Below are 18,171 nucleotides of genomic sequence, written 5' to 3' on the forward strand. Positions count from 1 at the left end.
TTCTCTAGATTGGGAAGGGGGCTGATTTGTGGTCATTGCATGTCTAGCATTGAAGTGCTCTTCCTGGGAGAGCTGGCTCAAAATGTGCTGGGGGGGGAGAGAGAGGCTTCCCTGGTCACCCGAGGAAACCCCTCATCTATCACTGAGAGCAGATTAAAGAATGTGTTTACCATGCCAACATGGAGAGTTAAAGAGTTCTCACTCAAGGACATTTAGTGAAGTGGAATAACAGTGTAATGGCTCAACAGAGCAGCTCTTCTCGAACTAGAAAACAGAGTTTTCTGCAGGGGGCGAGCATGTCCAAATAGAGCAAGAACATTTTGAGATGGTTCCAGGTGAAATGGTTCACCTTGGCAGGAAAACAAGCTTGGAAAAAAAAAAAGCACATATTCGTCATTTGTTTATGTGCAATATCTGATTGTATGTTTGTATATAAATCCTTCGCAAAAAGCAATTTACTATGCTGTGTAAACAATATTATCAGCACTGACCACTGTAGGAGTGCCAGCAAACGTATGTAAATACATGCAAAAGACCTGTTTGTTTATTTTCCCGCATGTTGTGCCAGTCTGGGTTTTGTTGTAGGAAAATGAACCCCACCTGCCAAATGTCATTATATAAGTAATTACTTATTCAAAATAACATGGGCAAGATGGAATAAATTACATTTTAAAATATATTAAAAAAGTAATAATTTATATATTATTTATATAATTATATATATATAAATTATTACTTTTTAAATATATTTTCAAATGTAATTTATTCCTGTGATGGCAACGCTGATTTTTTCTTTCATTCTAATATGCAATTATTGTTGATACTATCAATTTTGAAACAGTTGTGCTGCTTGATATTTTTGAACAAAATACCATGATACAATTATATATTACTCCTGTACTGAAAAATTATATTTTTAAAAGTATAAATATTCCATGTACACCATTTAAATAACACAATGTCATAAAAACAGCATTCATGATAATTATAAAAGAACATTAAAATGTTGTTTAAAATACCCTGTTATCACTGTTTTAGTTTTATAACAAAGTCGGAAGTTGAAATAGTCTTTTCTTCCCTATTGTGAGGTATATCTGAGGGAAACAGCTTCTCGAACAAGAAAAAAAAGAAAGGAAAAAAAGAGTAGGACTTGATTGGATGGTTGTGGTTTGCTATTGCTGTGATGTCATGTGAGTGACAGGTTGTCCCGCCCTCGCACCAGTAAACACATCATCAGAGAAAAGAAGAGATGTTTTTGCATGAGGGAGAAGTTATTTTGAATAAAGATTAAGAGGGCACATGCATTAAAAAATAACGAATTGCACGGATAAATAATTTAGAATAAATTCTGCAATATATTTTGATTTCATGGTGACTTTAAATGGGGACTCATCTTGCTCTCTTTTTGTCATTGAACAGCATAAATCATGGAAGAAAATCAAGAACATGGTGCACTGGTCACCATTTGTTATGTCCTTCAAGAAGAAGTATCCTTGGATCCAGCTGGCTGGCCATGCAGGTAGGCCTAAAAAATGAGCCAAAGATGTTGCATAAGTTTTCATGAATCTAAGCCAGTTAATACATTCAAAACAGTGCATAGTAAATTGCTTTATATTTGAAAGAATTCTCGCTACATATCCCTTGTGGTAATGCTGAGAATGCAATGCATTGCCATTTGTCTCTCTCTCTCTCTGCTATCCTTAGGCAATTTCAAAGCTGGAGCAAACGGTCGCATCCTGAAGAAACACTGTGAGTGTGAGCAGCAATGTCTCGATAGGCTAATGAGAGACGTGCTAAAGCCATACGTTCCCGCTTACCATGGAGATGTAGAGAAGGATGGAGAGAGGTACAATCAGATGGAGGACTTGCTGGCAGAATTTGACCTTCCCTGTGTCATGGACTGCAAGATGGGCGTCAGGTCAGTTACAGAGATTTGTCCACTTGCTGCTACACTGCCTCACCTTACCTTTTACTTTACAAAAATATATCTACAACCCTAGAAATGACCAAGAACACCCTAGTAACCACCTAGACCATCTAAATCTGACCCAGAATAACCTAGCAACAATATAGCACTCTATAATACCCCACAAACCCAGTATACCACTGCAAACATTTACCAAGAAAAAACTCACAACACCTTTTAGCACCACACAGAATACCTCATTAACCTCGTAGCAACAACCAAGAACACCTTGACAACTGTCCAGCAACACCTTAGCAACCATTCAGTAATGCTCCATGACTGTATATAACCTTGAAACTTTAGTGTTTACAATTTTTTAATTGTTACTTAACTTACTGGTTCCAGCTTAGATACAATATATTGTATAAGAACTAAAACTATTATAAATCGTTTTCGTTAATTGAAATAAAGCTGAAATAAAATAAAATATTAATAAAATATATAAAAAAATACCTAACCTAAAAACTTAATTTATTTCAGTTAGTTGCCAACGCAACATTTCACATTTTCATTTAAGTAATACAAATGAATTAAAGCTAAATAGAAATATGAAAATACTAATAAACATGAGAAAAATCACAAAATTATCAAAACAAACTAAAAATGTATAAAACTAAGTTACAAAAAAAGTAATAATAGTATATGAATAAATACTATAATAGTTTATGAATAATACTGTGCTTAGTTGCTAATCTAGAATGATTTACAAGTTCTTCTATCCTGTTTGAAAGAGTTCAAAATTCAAATCGAAAATAGTTTCTTGTCTCTTGTGTATAATATAAGAAAGAGAGAGAGAGAGAGAGAGAGAGAGAGAGAGAGATTCATCTATAAATCAAAATAAAGTACACCAAAAATTCCCCTCCTGCAAAAACGGAATCTTCATCTTTTATCTTCCACTTATGCAACTGCATGTCCGCTGCTGAAAATCTTGTATGTTATTACAAAATTAATAGTTCCATTGACCCATTATTTGTACAGATGTTATACATTCCAAGCACCAGAGAACTTGAACAAGGACCTCACTCCCTAGAGATTTCACAGCAGAGCCGCTCTGTGTCATCTAATCTGGCGAAAGATAGCTGTGCTTGTTTGCGGCTGGTGCAGCGAGACCATGAAACACGTCGTCCATCGCTCATCACTTTTTTCCCTACTCTCACATTTCAACTTTCTCATCTCTGTTGTTCCCGGGACTGATCTGTTTGCTGTTGCAAGCTTGACCGAATCACGGCAGCAGCCATGGACAAATATAGAGATAACCAGATGGTCAGGATATTAACAGAATCCTTGCTGGCCTGGCCAAACAAAACAATGTGATGCTTTCAGATTCACGCACATTCAGTGCGCTTCTCAGTTTCTAAGGGAGTGTTTTCCAAGAAAAGTCAAGTTGGAGAATAAATATTGATTTAGTTATCATGCCATTAGCTAATAAGACTAACTACACTTTAGTAGGCACTACAAATTTCAACAGAATAGGATTGATGATGCAACACAAGCAACAAGTCAAATGACAGAAACTGAGCCAGTGGGTCGTTTTTCTCCCCTCTTGCAGGACGTATCTGGAAGAGGAGTTGACGAAAGCCAGGAAGAAGCCTAGCTTGAGGTCTGACATGTACCAGAAGATGATCGAGGTGGATCCCGATGCCCCCACGGCACATGAGCAAGAACAGAAAGCGGTCACTAAGCCTCGCTACATGCAGTGGAGGGAAACCATCAGCTCCACAGCCACGCTAGGCTTCCGTATCGAGGGCATCAAGGTGAGACTTTCGGTCACAAAAGCTTTAAAGGAGCTTTGACATGTTTTCATCATTACACGTCTCAACTGAAAGGTTGAAATTAAGTTTTTTTTCTCAGTGTGTACTAGACAAACTACACGGAGGTATTGGTTTCCTGATAATCAGAAGCCACGTTTACATGTAGCTTGTAGCACAGGCAGAATAAATAAAAGTCAAATGTAACCATGTCAATAGGAATGAATTGGCCAAATCCAATTAAAATTTCATTCACGGAAAGGGGCATTTTTAGTGCTTGGTAAATATAAGCAGCACGGCACATCATGTGGCTCATCTTCTCCTAATCAGGACCTGAAATAGAGAAATATTAAGTCTGCTCTTTAAAACTAAGAAAAGAAGCAATGTAGGAAAATGGTTAGTATGCGCAAAGAGTGGGGAACTCTGTATATTCGTGCAATGTGCGCATGCCAAATAATATATTCTAATTTGAAGCTTGTGACACATAAATGCGCACATCAACCCGTTCACTTTATTTACCGTTCATGTAAACACAAAAGGTGTCCATGTAACCGTAGCTAGTGTTTACCACGTGTGCCAAATATTGCCTTATTCATTACTTGTACTTGAGTTAAAAGGAATATTCCAGATTCAAAACAAATTGAGTACAATTGATAGCACATGTGGCAAAATCCTGACTAAAAAAATTATCTTAAAAAAAAAAAGAAATTTCTAACTTTTTGTTTTTAAATCCTTCATAAATTGGCCCCATTTATTTGCATATAAGTGCCTCACTGTAACCTTGATTTTTGCTTAAAAAGAAAAAGAAAAATAGGGACGAGATGAATTTTTTTTTTTTTGAGAATGAACATTATGCCACAACAATGCTGTTCATTGAGCTTAACTTTAATCATGAGTTAACAAAAGGGATCTTGGAAGCGCAGTGCCGTTTTATCTGAGAAATCCCGGTACCGTTTTAATTAGATCCCGAACCTCACACTCAGGTGAGGGGGCAGGATTGGCCTTTTTCAAGAGGTTGATTGTGACTGAATGTTTCTGTCACACACACACAGCCTGTTTGTGGCACGCTCTTTGAGCTCAACATCAGTCCGTGACAGGCTGCAGCTCTCACAACATGATTTCAGTTCTGTAATTCCGGCCTAGATACACTGCCCTAATAATGTAAATACACCCTCATGGAAAATGTCAAAAAGACTTAATACACGTTTAAAAACAGTCAGCCAATTAAGCCAAACCAGGCGGCCGTGATTCCATTAAGAACAAGCAAGAGGAGATTAGAAAGCTTATGTCATGATTTTCCTAAATAAATCTTCGTTAATGAGAGCTCTGCAGATGTCCTGCATGAATAGGGAAGTATAGGTTCTCTTTTGGCACTTTCCATTAGCACAAAGGGCAGGTTCTCCCCCTCTTTAACTATTTTCGTGGATGGGGGATGCCCTGGGCGGCTCTAAAGTCTTTTCTGAATAACAGGCAGACTTGGGGTGGGCGATATGACCAAAATCTTCTATCACAAATCACGATTTAAGTAATTTAATTTCAATGATATTGTATATATCTCTCGATATAGTAATTTTTATTGCTTTAAATAAAGTTTTTTTTTTTTTATGTTTATACTATTGAAATTTCATATCACTATGAAAAATAGTAATAATAGCCTAAGTAAAAAAAAAAAAAACTCAAGCTTACAGAAGACAAGTAAATAGTCAGTGATAAAATAAGAACAAAGAAACTAATTATGTGGCAAAAACACTCAGTTCAGTCCTCACACGCTGAATGTCAGCGGCTTCATGTGCGCGCGTCACTCAGACTGACCAAACAGTCTCTCAGAGAGAGAAATATAGCGAAATGAGTTCTCTTATTGGGCTTCAATGGTTTAAAATCACTTGCTTTTAAAGTGCAATGCTTAAACGATAATCTTTTGTAACCATGCAGAACAGCAACGTCACATGAGCATAACCGTGATAGAGACAATAGTCCAAAATCTCTACCGATTGACAAATTTCGTGCAGTCAATATGTCCCACCCTTAAAGGAACACTCCACTTTTTTGGGAAATAGGCTCATTTTCCAACTCCCCTAGAGTTAAACGGTTGAATTTTACCATTTTCGAATCCATTCAGCCGATCTCCGGATCTGGCTGTAGCACTTTTAGCATAGCTTAGCATAGATCATTGAATCTGATTAGACCGTTAGCATCCCTCTCAAAAAAATGACCAAAGAGTTTAGATATTTTTCCTATTTAAAACTTGACTCTTCTGTAGTTACATCGTGTTCTAAGACCGACGGAAAAAAGTTGCAATTTTCTAGGCCAATATGAGTACAGTAGGAACTATACTCTCATTCCTGCATAATAATCAAGGAACTGTGCTGCCGTACCAGCAGGTGCAATGATATTACAAACTTAGTGCCGGTCACGTTGGAAGTTACCTAGCTGGGGACTATTTTCAGGCGCTGCGTAATATCATTGCGCATGCTGCACCCATGGTACGGCAGCACAGTTCTGTCGGTCTTAGTACACGATGTAACTACAGAAGAGTCAAGTTTTAAATAGGAAAAATATCTAAACGCTTTGGTCATTTTTTTTTTTAGAGAGCGGTCTAATCAGATTAAATGATCTATGCTAAGCTATGCTAAAAGTGCTATCACCAGACCCAGGGATCGGCTGAATGGATTCGAAAACGGTAAAACTCAACTGTTTAACTCTAGGGGATTTGGAAAATGAGCCTATTTCCAAAAAAAAGCGGAGTGCTCCTTTAAGACAGACTGTTGAGCTTCCTGTTGTTGTGATTACTGTCTTAACTTAGAAGCACATTTATTTGTCCACAGTCAATCAATATGACATTGCCTTGCCCTTTGATGTTTACCATCACTATTACAATGGTCATAATTCGGGTTATTTCAACAAATCCTTAAATTGTATGATTACACTAATATCAAATAATTAAACTTGTAATTGATTGAGCTATGAGCAACATTGGCTCAAATGTATCAACATGATTAAGCATGTGCCCTGATGGCCTAGAAACAGCATTGGCTTTGAGTTTATAATACATTATATTTTAAAATATATTCAAAGAGATATCAGTTATTTAAAATTGTCATATTTAACAATATTATTGTTTTTTTGCTTGTATTTTTAATCAAATAAATGCAGCCTTGGTGAGCATAAGATACTTCTTTTAAAAACATAAAAGATCTTACCGATCCCGAACTTTTGAACGGCAGTGTTTATATATATATATAAATATATATATTTTTTTTTTGATCGGCACAATGAAGTCATCTTCCCTTTCCCTTCTACAGAATGAGGATGGAACAGTAAACAGGGACTTTAAAAAGACTAAAACGCGAGAACAAGTGACTGAGGCCTTCCAAGACTTCGTCAAAGGAAACGAGAACATCCTGGTAAGTCTGCGCTCATGTGTTTATGTGCTCTAGGGCCAATTTCAAAGTCTCCTGAGGCACAAGGAGGGGAAGTGAATGACATGTGGAGCCAAACTCTCTCATTTACCCCCCAGGGTGGTTTGTGAACCTTAGGGTTTCCTTTGTGTGGTGCAGTCCCTTCAGAGTTATAGATGTCTGAAACCAGCGAAAGCTCACCTGTTGTCAAAACCACTCTTTAAGATGCGCACAAACTTGATTATATTACAGAGAAATACACACATGCAAATGCTTTGCATAATGCAGTTGTTGACACACGACTGTGTATTCTTGTGATATTAAAGTACTGTAAATGCAATCTTACTGGTTTAAATATTAATAGGATGTTTGCACCTAGCACAAAGAAATTACATTACATGGAAGGATTCCCATGTTGCAACAGGGGTGTTTCCTTAAAGTTAAGCCTTATAGACAAACAGTACCAAAGAACTTATCCTATTGCCTGTGGGGCATTTATTTAACCCAATGTTTGTCCACAGCGTGTCCTGAAGCTTGATGTGCATCCCTATTCACTTGCTCTGTGATTCATCTGATAAATGTGCTTTAGATTTGTCAGATAAACTTGCTTTTATTTCCACAATTAACAACCTCTGATTTAAATGCTGAATTAATGCAATTATTTTGAAAAGAGTGTGGTGGTATTGTATGATCTGATTATAGGACACTAATAATTCCTGATAATAAGTCTTGACTCGCAAGCATCCAAATATACAGTATACTTGAAAAAATCTGGGATGTAACTATCACTCTAAAAAATGCTGGGTTGTTTCAACCCAATTTTGGGTCAAATATGGACAAACCCCCAAACGTTGGGTTAACAATGTAATTTAAATTTAAATAACCCAACGGCTGGGTCCAACCTTAAAACGTTTTGTTTTGTTATATATATAACTTCAGAATAAGGTCAATTTATTTATTAATTAACATTAGTTAATGCATAAGGTATCATCAACTAAATGAACAACATTTTATTGCAATTTATTAATTTATATTCATGTCAATTTATAAATAAAATATTGCACTTTGATAATTAATGTCTGTTACACATATTAAATAATGTTAATTTTAACTATTTTAAATATTGAGGTAAATATATCAAATAGCTAAGTGTATTAGGATGTGTAGAAATGAACAATATTAATAAATGCAAGATTTTATTTATTTATTAATACTTCACTATAGCAATTAACTAAAGCTATAACATAATAGAACATTATTGTTGAGGTGCCACATTTAAATAACTCTTTAAAAAAGGTTCAAACATATCTTGATATTGTCTTCAATTCATATAAGTTTTTTTTTTTTTTTTACAAAATAAACTATACCTGTATAATATAAATATAAAATTATGAAATTTATATGCAGATTTAAAGAAAAAGGCTTATTTTCTCATTACATTATAGCTTTTTTTATCACATGCATCCAATATTATTCTGAAAAAAGTATTTGTGACACGGGTATTTTTATTGTTTTATAGTTACTTACACTTTGTCTCTTTTCCCAAAGCATTCCTATCTGAACCGTCTGAACGAGATCAGGGACACTTTGGAAGTTTCATCATTTTTCAAAACGCACGAGGTAAACAGTCACTCTTTTGTTTATCATCTTAAGACACATTAGTTACACTAACGACCATGGCGGAATTAATAAAATGCAACCTTTTACGCACCCATGTGATAAGAGCATGTGAAAATGTATAATACACAATAGCATCTATGCAGCTCTGAAGTAATGATCTGTTTACACTGGATGCTTGAAGCCAGAAGAGCTGCTTGGTTTTAATACAAGAAGGTAGAACAGGCTATGCAAACACAGAGCCGTGCTTATTCACATTAATAGATAACAAAAACTAACCGTACGGTGGAAAACAGCACACAGTTATGCGCAACTGTCTGTTTAATAAGTGAGCGTATGTTTGCTGCACAAATATGAAGGAAACAGGATCTTTGTGTCTGTTATGTCATGGTTTGAATGTAAAGACGCGACACCCAAGGAACAGACTCTGACATTTAATGCATTTCCGTGTTGTGCACGTGTAACTCTTCCTCTCTCTCGTGCTCAGGTGATTGGCAGTTCTCTATTATTCGTCCATGACAAACGGGACCAGGCAAAAGTGTGGATGATAGACTTTGGGAAGACCACACCATTGCCGGAGGGGCAGGAGCTGTGCCACAGGGCCACCTGGGTGGAGGGTAACAGGGAAGACGGATACCTCTACGGCCTAGACCACCTCATCGACATTATTTCCCATATACTAGTTCCTAAACCCCACTAGAGTAAGAGGATTGGATCTTCTCGCCCGCACTACAGTTCAAGACCTCGCTGGGTTCCCCCTAAAGCTATCCTAACCGTTCGCCCTGTCTCACCAAAAAAGAAAACTGTAATACTTAAAACAGAATACCAGCCGCAATGGCCTTTAAAACGAGTGTGTATGTTTGTAAACTTGTAGATGCTGTACATATAGTGTAAATGCCAGTGTTTTAGTTCAGAACATGTGTGAATAGGATCTTTGCAGCTAGCGCTTTAACAAACGGGTGAATCTTAAAGCCACACTCCCTTTATGTGCGTTCTTTTCAACATGCTTGTGTAACGGAAAAGTGTAAAGCAGTTGCAGCTGTTTTATTCATGATCGTCTTAATATTTTGTTATTAGATGCTGCAGAAAATTAAGATTTTTTTATTTTATTCTCACCTATAGCCACCATTTCTTATTTGAAACAAAAAACTAAATGTTATATATAATGGTAAAGCCTAACAATCAGATCAACCACAAAATGTTTATTGAGATATATTTATATTTTTAGGATTCTAACAATATTCATTTGTTTTATAGCTTTTTTTACCCTATTAAGATAATGTTAATGTACTTTTAAATATGTAATTTATACTGAGTGCCTTTAGTAGAACAAATTAATTTATCCAATTTGGTGGATGGTCTTACGCTGTGCTTTTATACTTCAATTCTTCATATTGACATTCCTTAAATTCAGTCTCCGGTTTTGTGCCCAAGTGGCTGGGTATCGATACAGATTTTCCAATTCAGTTACGATTCTTGATTGCAATTAACAAGCTCTCAATTCAGTTCGGACTTCAATCCAATTTAATACGATCCCGATGTATTTGGGAATGCATTTCAGTTAAAGTTTTTGACTTGAGTCATTCGTTTTGGGAATGAGGCTACGCTCCCGCAAAAAAAAAAAAAGACTTATTTTTTTCCACAAATCTTAGTTTTGTCCCCCAGGTACAGATTAGTCCCATTCCAGTAAGATTCTGTCCCTCTCCGGTGTCATAGGCTATTTCCCCCCCCCAATTCCCACATACATATAACGCCTCAGTCAGACCTCACCTGAATTTGTCACAGAGGGCAAAAAGAAGATGCCTAGCTGTCATAAACTACCAAAAACTATTGAGTTTCCAACTCTTGCACATTTTTTTAAATATATTTTTTTGCACAGTAACATTCAGTAGCTTCAAACATAAACTAAATTTGAGTAACTTGTATTTTAATTTTATGTATATTTTACTTGAGTCCCACAAGTCAGGTGCCATGGGAATTCAGACATCTAAATCTCGCTATACTGGTCGCACTGTTGAAAGACCCGACTTTCTTTATTCACCCACTGGTCACATTTTTGCATGCAACCCCAGACATTTTTTTTGCCATCATTTGATTTGCATCACATTCAAAACGGATTGTGAACTTTTAAATATTGCTAACTATGATTTTTGTTTTGTTGCTGTGTCACTAAAGATCGAGTTGATTTGGAGCGAGTAATTTTAGGTGAACACAGTGCCATCTGTAGGATGGGATGCGCGGTACAAATACTTTATCACACACCCACTGACCAAATGGGATATTAAGAATCCACATCAGAATTGTTCAAATGAAGATCATGGTTAATTGGAAAATCTATATTTCTGCCCAGCCCTATCCCCAAGTGCCCAAAATAATGAATTGAGTGTCAAAGTTTTTCTCAGGAAGTGGCTCCAGTTCAAGGAGATTATTAATCTTTCAATACCGGCTTGTGGTAGTTTTCAAGTTCCCTGTTAACACACAGTTATTTAAAAATCAGCAGTTGTCACTATAATAAGGGTAAAATAAGAGCTTTTGTAAGAGCTACAATGTATTTTTTATTTTATTAATACAGACTGTGATCTTAATCTATACATCTGTTGACCAAAAATGTCAAGCATTCCACGCAAGTTCAAACATTGCAGATTGTCACCAGAGCCTTAAGAAAATGTCGTTCTTCCTTTGAAAAGTGCCCGAGGGCGCCGCTCGATGCAGTGCCTCTGAATGCTGATTCACCACTCTCTGAGCGCATCATGTTTGAGAGAGGTGATTGTTGTTTGCATGACTATTTGCCATGCAAATGAACCATCCCTGCACACCGCCAAACAATGAGATAATGCTCAAAGCAAAATATCGTTGGAGATAAAAACTAATTTGTTGGTCAGTATGGAAACCATGTGCTGACACCAGGATAAACGCAATCAGCGATTATTCGTTGTTGATTGAGCCCCGGGGCGAGGAACACCTAGGGCAGACCTACAGGTCGGGACGTCAACACCACGCACTCCAGTCACACAGTAAAGGCTATGGGTTATTGAGAGGCCTCGAACCAAATGTCACCACAATGTTGTTGTTTTTTTACCCGTCATATATTTGCGATGAGATTTTGCTGTTGTTAAATAAATGACCTTTTACGAATGCAAAAGGAACAGAGAGGACAAAAGGTCTCAAATCCCTGTCCTAAAGCCACAGTTCCCTAAACACGCTTAAAATGGGTAGGAAAAATGAAATAGGTCAAATCATAGCTGCTGTAAGTGATTTTTTTAATAGGCCTACAATACATAAATCTGCACTAATAAGAACAATGCGTAAACACCATAAATTGCGGTTACATAGCCAAGATATATAAAAACATAAATAATAATATAATAAAGCACTTGCTAAGAAAAATATTTTTTAATACACAGCTTTTAAAACGCAATCAGGAAACATTTTTTATTCTTCAAACACCATCATAATGGTGTAGTTATGGCATGTACCACATGATGTGTGACACTAAACTAAAAAAATAGCCTGAAAAATGAAAGAAAAAGGTGACTTGTTCGGAAACTAAAATTATTTTTTGCATTTGATTTGATTGCATAAAAAAACACTTATAGCAGCTTTAATCAGGTCTATTCACCCCAAAATGCTTTTTTTTTTTATGTACTAAATCTTAAAGCCAGATGTACTTTCTCCCTACACAAGCTAAAACATGGAAGTAGGGCTTCCCCTGCTGTTTATGGTGCTGTATTACAGAGAACAAACAAAACTGACCAAGTCTTTCCTCTTGCCCTTGACGTTTTACATTTCATGCCATATTTGTGAGGTCAAAAATTGTGTGGGAATTTCTAGTGGTGTCATACGCATACTCATATTTATATTTTGTTACATTTTGCACAAGAACACTAAATGTAGCTGCATTGTTGTTGTTTTTCTTGTTTGTTTGGCTTCCCATATCTTGGTGACGTAGTGGTTCACTGTAATATAAGCTAAGCTCATTGCTGTGTAAAAAAAAAAAGTGCAAACGTCTTCAGAGTGTGCTCTGTCTCTTCAAGAAAATAAATCTCTGAAACCAGTGACATTTGACCCTGTTGCATTTATGTTGGTCAAGGGCTTGCTGCAGCCTGTTTGACACAAGGAACATTTACACAACATTAAAATGCCCCTGTGGCCTAAATATCTGTGCTGTGGTCCAGAACCTTTATCTATGTTTTAGGAAACCAAAGATCTTGCATCTCTACCTTGCTGTATGTTTGCCATGTCAATGCAGCAATTTTTTGAAAGTCTTCATTTACTCACCCTCATGTTGTTCCAAACCTGTATGAGTTTCTTTCTTCTGCTGAACACAAAAGAACATATTTTGAAGAATGTCAGTAACCAAACAGTTGATGTTCCATTGACTTCCATATTTTTTTCCCATACTACAAGAAAAGAGGACCTGTCCTATTTTGCCCTTTTTCAAAGTCTTGATTTAGTTTTTTGAGTCTAGAATAGGTTTCCATGTTTGAAAGTTAAAAAAAACACCTTTCCCCCCTACATATTTTTCATTGTTGCAACACTTCTCTATCCTGTCTGTCAGTAACATTCTGTTTAGTTCCAGAGCATATTCTGAATCCAGATATTAGAATGATTTCTGAAGGATCATGTGACACTGAAGACTGGATGCTGAAAATTCAGCTTTGATCCAAGGAATAAATTACATTTGAAAATATATTCAAATAGACAATAGTTATGTTAAATTGTCAGAATATTTAACAGTATTACTGTTTTTTATGTATTTTTAAACAAATAAATGCAGCTTTGGTGAGCAGGAGAGACTTCTTTTAAAAACATAATCTTACAGATCCAAAACTTTTGACTGGTAGTAGTGCATACATATACATTTAGACCACTTAACAGCGATTGCTATCAGGATGTGAAGAGACTTTCAATCAGCATAACAATAAAGGTTTCTGGAACAAATCGCCTACCCTGCCTTTAACCGTGTGTTTCAACACACAACTGAAGCAACTCAAACAGGTTTTTCCCCTTTTTTTTGCATATGCCTTGGGGCAAGAACTTTTTAAATAAGAAATGTTGGGACATGTACATTCCTGGAAGACAACTCAAGACTGCATTCAAGGAGTTTTCAAGGAGTTCAGAAACAGTGCTTACTAAGTTTAAAATGTAAATAATAATAAAAATAATAATAGGATCCCTTTTAAACAAACTGATATGCTGGAAATACTCTGTAAAAAAAATGTAACCTCTCCAAGTCAAAATATTCTAGTGACTGGTCACATCTAAATTTTTAAATTGGCCCAAGTGAAATTCTGTAAAATAAATTGAAATAATTGTTGCAATAGTCTGTTAACATTGGCTCTATGATAAATAATATGTCAGACTAAGTGAAAAATTTAGATGTTATCAGTCACTAGAAAATTTTGACTTGGGGATGTCATTTTTTTTTACAGTGTAAGTAAAGCAAGTTCTTTTCTCTCAAAGTGAATAGTTGCCACCTAGTGTCTCGCTTGTTTAATGCACTTGGTCTAAAGCCTATTCAAAATGATGCATACTGACACTGACAACACTCACGGCATCTATGCACTCAGTCAAACATTGTTGCTTAATCAGTGGTTGCTGTGCACTGGTTACATATTTTTGGCATCCATCTATCCTGACCTGATCAGATGTAGGCTATTAGTCTATGGTGCACACATAAAACTATTTTTATCTGATGGCATAAAAATAGCGGAGGTTAAGCAGCTTAGTTAGCATTTTCTTCTCTTGAATAAACTGGACTACCTTATTTAGTCATACTTGGACTGATTCACACCGCTGGCAGTGAGCCTCAGAAATATTAGCCTGGGGAGCGGGGAGCTTGGAGTGAGGCCATGCTGGATACTATTGAACCGCCCACCAGCCTCACACACACACACACACAACTATACTAATAAAAGGACCATACAGCCAAAACATTCAAATATGAAGCCCTTGACCTCGGCGGTACTCTTCCCACAAAGCACTGACATCAGAAAGCACAGTGCTAAAAAATAAATTCAGTCATACAAGTGAAACTTCAGAGCAGCAGCTCAGAGGAATAGGCAGAACCCAGGAGAGAAAAAGATTAGAAGACAAGAGAAGTTTGGCCCATCATAATACAGAGAGAGTATCGACTATTCTCTGCATGGAAGAAGTGAATGCTGTCTTGTTGATAAGGCCTTTAAATGATATAGTGAAATACAGCATTTAATCTGGCTATAGATCAAATGTGCATTCACCTGTCGCATCGAATCGTGATTGATACACAGAATATGGCACATAATAATAATAATTTGTTCTCGGCACTCAAAGAACTTTACATGGAAGCGGGGAATCTCCTCAACCACCACAAATGTGCAGCATCCATTATATATGGGATGATTAGGAGATGGACAGAGGCCAGTGGGCAAATTTGGCCAGGATGCCAGGGTTACACCCCTACTCTTTTTTGAAGGACATCCTAGAATTTTTTACGACCACAGACCTCAGGACTTCGGTTTAACGTCTCATCCGAAGGATGGTGCTTTTTGACAGTTTAGTGTCCCCATCACTACTGGGGCTTTAGGATCCACACAGACCACAGATGATCACCCTCCTGCAGGCCTCACTAACACCTCCTCCAGCAGCAACCTAGTTTTCCCAGGAGGTCTCTCCCATCCAGGCTCAACCCTGCTTAACTTCAGTGGGCAACCAGTCTTGGGCTACAGGGTGATTTGATTAATTCTACACCTTGGACTAATCAATAGTGGCACACTAACACACATGCAGACAATATTAGCATTAGGACAGGTCAGGCCCGGTTCTAGAACCAAATCACTGAGGGTGCTTCTGAAAATAGTGAGGGTGCTTACATAAACGTAGGGTCATCCAAATTTTTTTAGTCTAGGGGGAGGGTCACCCAAATTTCATACTGTACCGTTTTTTTGTATTCATGAAAATAGAAAAATTTCAAAGTGGCTTGTTTGGTGCATATTTTTCCATGTGGCGCCATGTAACGTAGCTCTCTCAGTCTCGGCCCCCCAGCGCCAGCAGATGGGTCTGACCCAACAAAAATCGTTTGATAGTGCGCGCGCGCGTACACGCTCAGAAAAAGAGCATCATGTCAGAACAGAACGCCAATGAAATGTTAACCCGGCAAAGCTTTAAAACACGAGCAAATAATGAACTTTTGTGATTGCGAATAAGTGCAGTGTCCTGTGAGTAACTCTACCGCTGTGAAGTATAGTCACTGATATGAAGCTGACTAGCGCTCAAAGGTTTCACGTTGCCTGCCTAGCAACTAAATATTCTTTTAAAGCTTCAAACCAACAGCAGAAACGCATTTTATCTAAAAAATGGTAACACTTTATAATAAGGTTTCATTTTTTTTTAGCGTAAACTAATTTCCTGAGCAGGACGCACACACGCAAACAAAGTGGGCAATTAAAGAGACCTCTTCACCTATGCATATCACGATCGCGAAAGGACACAACCAATCAAATGCATTAAACATGAAAGCATAATTAAATCATTTCTGATTTGAAAAATCGTGTTAATGGATTTATTTTGTGTATTAGCCTATATGTATGGGTGTGAATCCGTCTGTGTTTCTATTGTCGGCAAAATCTCATTTACATGTGTGCTATTAATAATTTCATCTGAGGGTGCTTTCACTTTTGTTTGAGGGTGCTTAGCACCCTCAAGCACCCCCGTAGAACCGGGCCTGGGACAGGTACAGATAGATAGTCTGATAATAAATAAATATTTATCATCTGTTAACTACCCTCTCACCCGGCACTGTGTGTGTCTTACCTGTACCTTACTCTTCCGATATTTTCGATGTCTTGGAGACCTGAGTTTATCAATCAAAATGATCACGATGCCATTTTTAATCTAATCAGTTACCGTTTGAGCCGATAGATGGCGCCAAATAGACAGCGCGAAGTGATATGAAAATGACGAACGTAGTGGTATCGGTAAAATCCATAAAATCGGCGGTCAGTTATACAGCGTTTGGCCGGATTATTAATATTCAGTAAGTAGGCCTATGGCTATTCTTATTTATTATTATAGATATTATAGGCCTATATTGATTTTTAAGCATACGGGTTTGTATAGCCTACTTTAATAACATTACATTAGGATGTTTTAGCCTACCTACAATGTAGCTATTTTATTTTATTTTATTTTAAGTAGGCTCCAGTAGGCTTACTACGTTAGTCTTTGTGGAAAACTAGCCAATACTGTTTAGTTTATTTCCCTGTGGAACTCTTAAGTGGACTTAAGTGGAATGTTCTGAAGAAGCTATACCATTTGTTTATGTTTGTGATGTCATGCATTGATATATAACGTAGCCTACATGGGAAGTGCATCTCCTACATTCCTCGCCAGCGAAGACAGTTTGGTAATGAGAGAGGTTTAAGTTTATGTCAACATATATCCAGACAATGACGTCATCTGTTTTATTCCTTAAACCTAATATCATGTGAATATCGAAAAATATGCGAAAATATGAAATACATAAACAACCGTTTATAAATGTTGGCACTGACGTTTTTGTTTGGCTGACTCTCGTGGTACTCAGTGGACATGATGAGTGATTGAAAGTATTGGTATATTTGTGTGGCAATTGTGTGTGTAGTCCTGTGGATACAAAGAAACTGAAAGGACTGATCATATAGCCTAGGCTACTTATTATATAAGCCTATTATGCATAACATATTATGACAGCTGTTTTAAGTTTCCTTTCATTTTTCTTCTTATGTAGTCTAGTTATCAGCTGGAGAATGAGTGCTAATATAAGAGCGCCATCTGCTGGGTCTTCAAGTAATAACAAACGTCTTTTCCTTCAACAATACTGCAATTAAAAGACAAAAAAATAATGTTTATTAAACATGTGCAACATTTATTACATTTTGTACAAATATGAATTTAAATCTGCAAACAGTACATTAACAAAATCAGCTTTCAGACAAACAGTGGCAAACAAGTGGTACAGGAATTGCACACCATGTTGCCATGAAATCAAAATTGACACTTGTTTTCCCCCCTAATGTTGCAGTATTTATTATAAATAATTTACCTGTACACATTTTTTTCCCCTCATAATCATAATCAAATTAAAGGGTTAGCCTAGTTCACCCAAAAATGAAAATTCTGTCATTAATAATTAGGCTACTCTCATGTCGGTCCAAACCTGTGCGACTTTCATTCATCTTCGCAACACAAATGAAGATCTTTATAATGAAATTGGAGAGCTTTCTGTCCCTCCATTGGCAGCTACCATTTTGATCCTTCAAAAAGTTAATAAAGAGATCGTAAAACGAATCCATATGAATTGAGCGGTTTAGTCCACATTTTCTGAAGACTTGATCGCTTTATATGATGAACAGTCCTCATCACCCTGTTGGGGGTTTATTTTGAGAGAACAACCGGCTGGATGTACATTATCCCGCTTATTACA

At 36.8% G+C, this 18,171-nt stretch overlaps 1 protein-coding gene across 1 annotated transcript in view; it reads left to right on the forward strand.

Moving 5' to 3' along the window:
* Positions 1-12,779, forward strand: part of itpkb (inositol-trisphosphate 3-kinase B) — a 37,962-nt gene extending 25,183 nt beyond the window's left edge. Inside the window, exons 3-8 of the mRNA XM_079639597.1 lie at positions 1,420-1,519; positions 1,705-1,918; positions 3,516-3,720; positions 7,017-7,118; positions 8,661-8,732; positions 9,217-12,779. Coding sequence (XP_079495723.1) covers positions 1,420-1,519; positions 1,705-1,918; positions 3,516-3,720; positions 7,017-7,118; positions 8,661-8,732; positions 9,217-9,429 — 906 coding nt within the window. The 3' untranslated portion in view covers positions 9,430-12,779. The remainder of the gene's footprint in view (positions 1-1,419; positions 1,520-1,704; positions 1,919-3,515; positions 3,721-7,016; positions 7,119-8,660; positions 8,733-9,216) is intronic.
* The last annotated feature ends 5,392 nt before the right edge of the window (positions 12,780-18,171 follow it).

This window comes from Phoxinus phoxinus (genome assembly GCF_949152265.1).
Source record: "Phoxinus phoxinus genome assembly, chromosome: 16".
NCBI classification, from domain to species: Eukaryota; Metazoa; Chordata; class Actinopteri; order Cypriniformes; family Leuciscidae; genus Phoxinus; species Phoxinus phoxinus.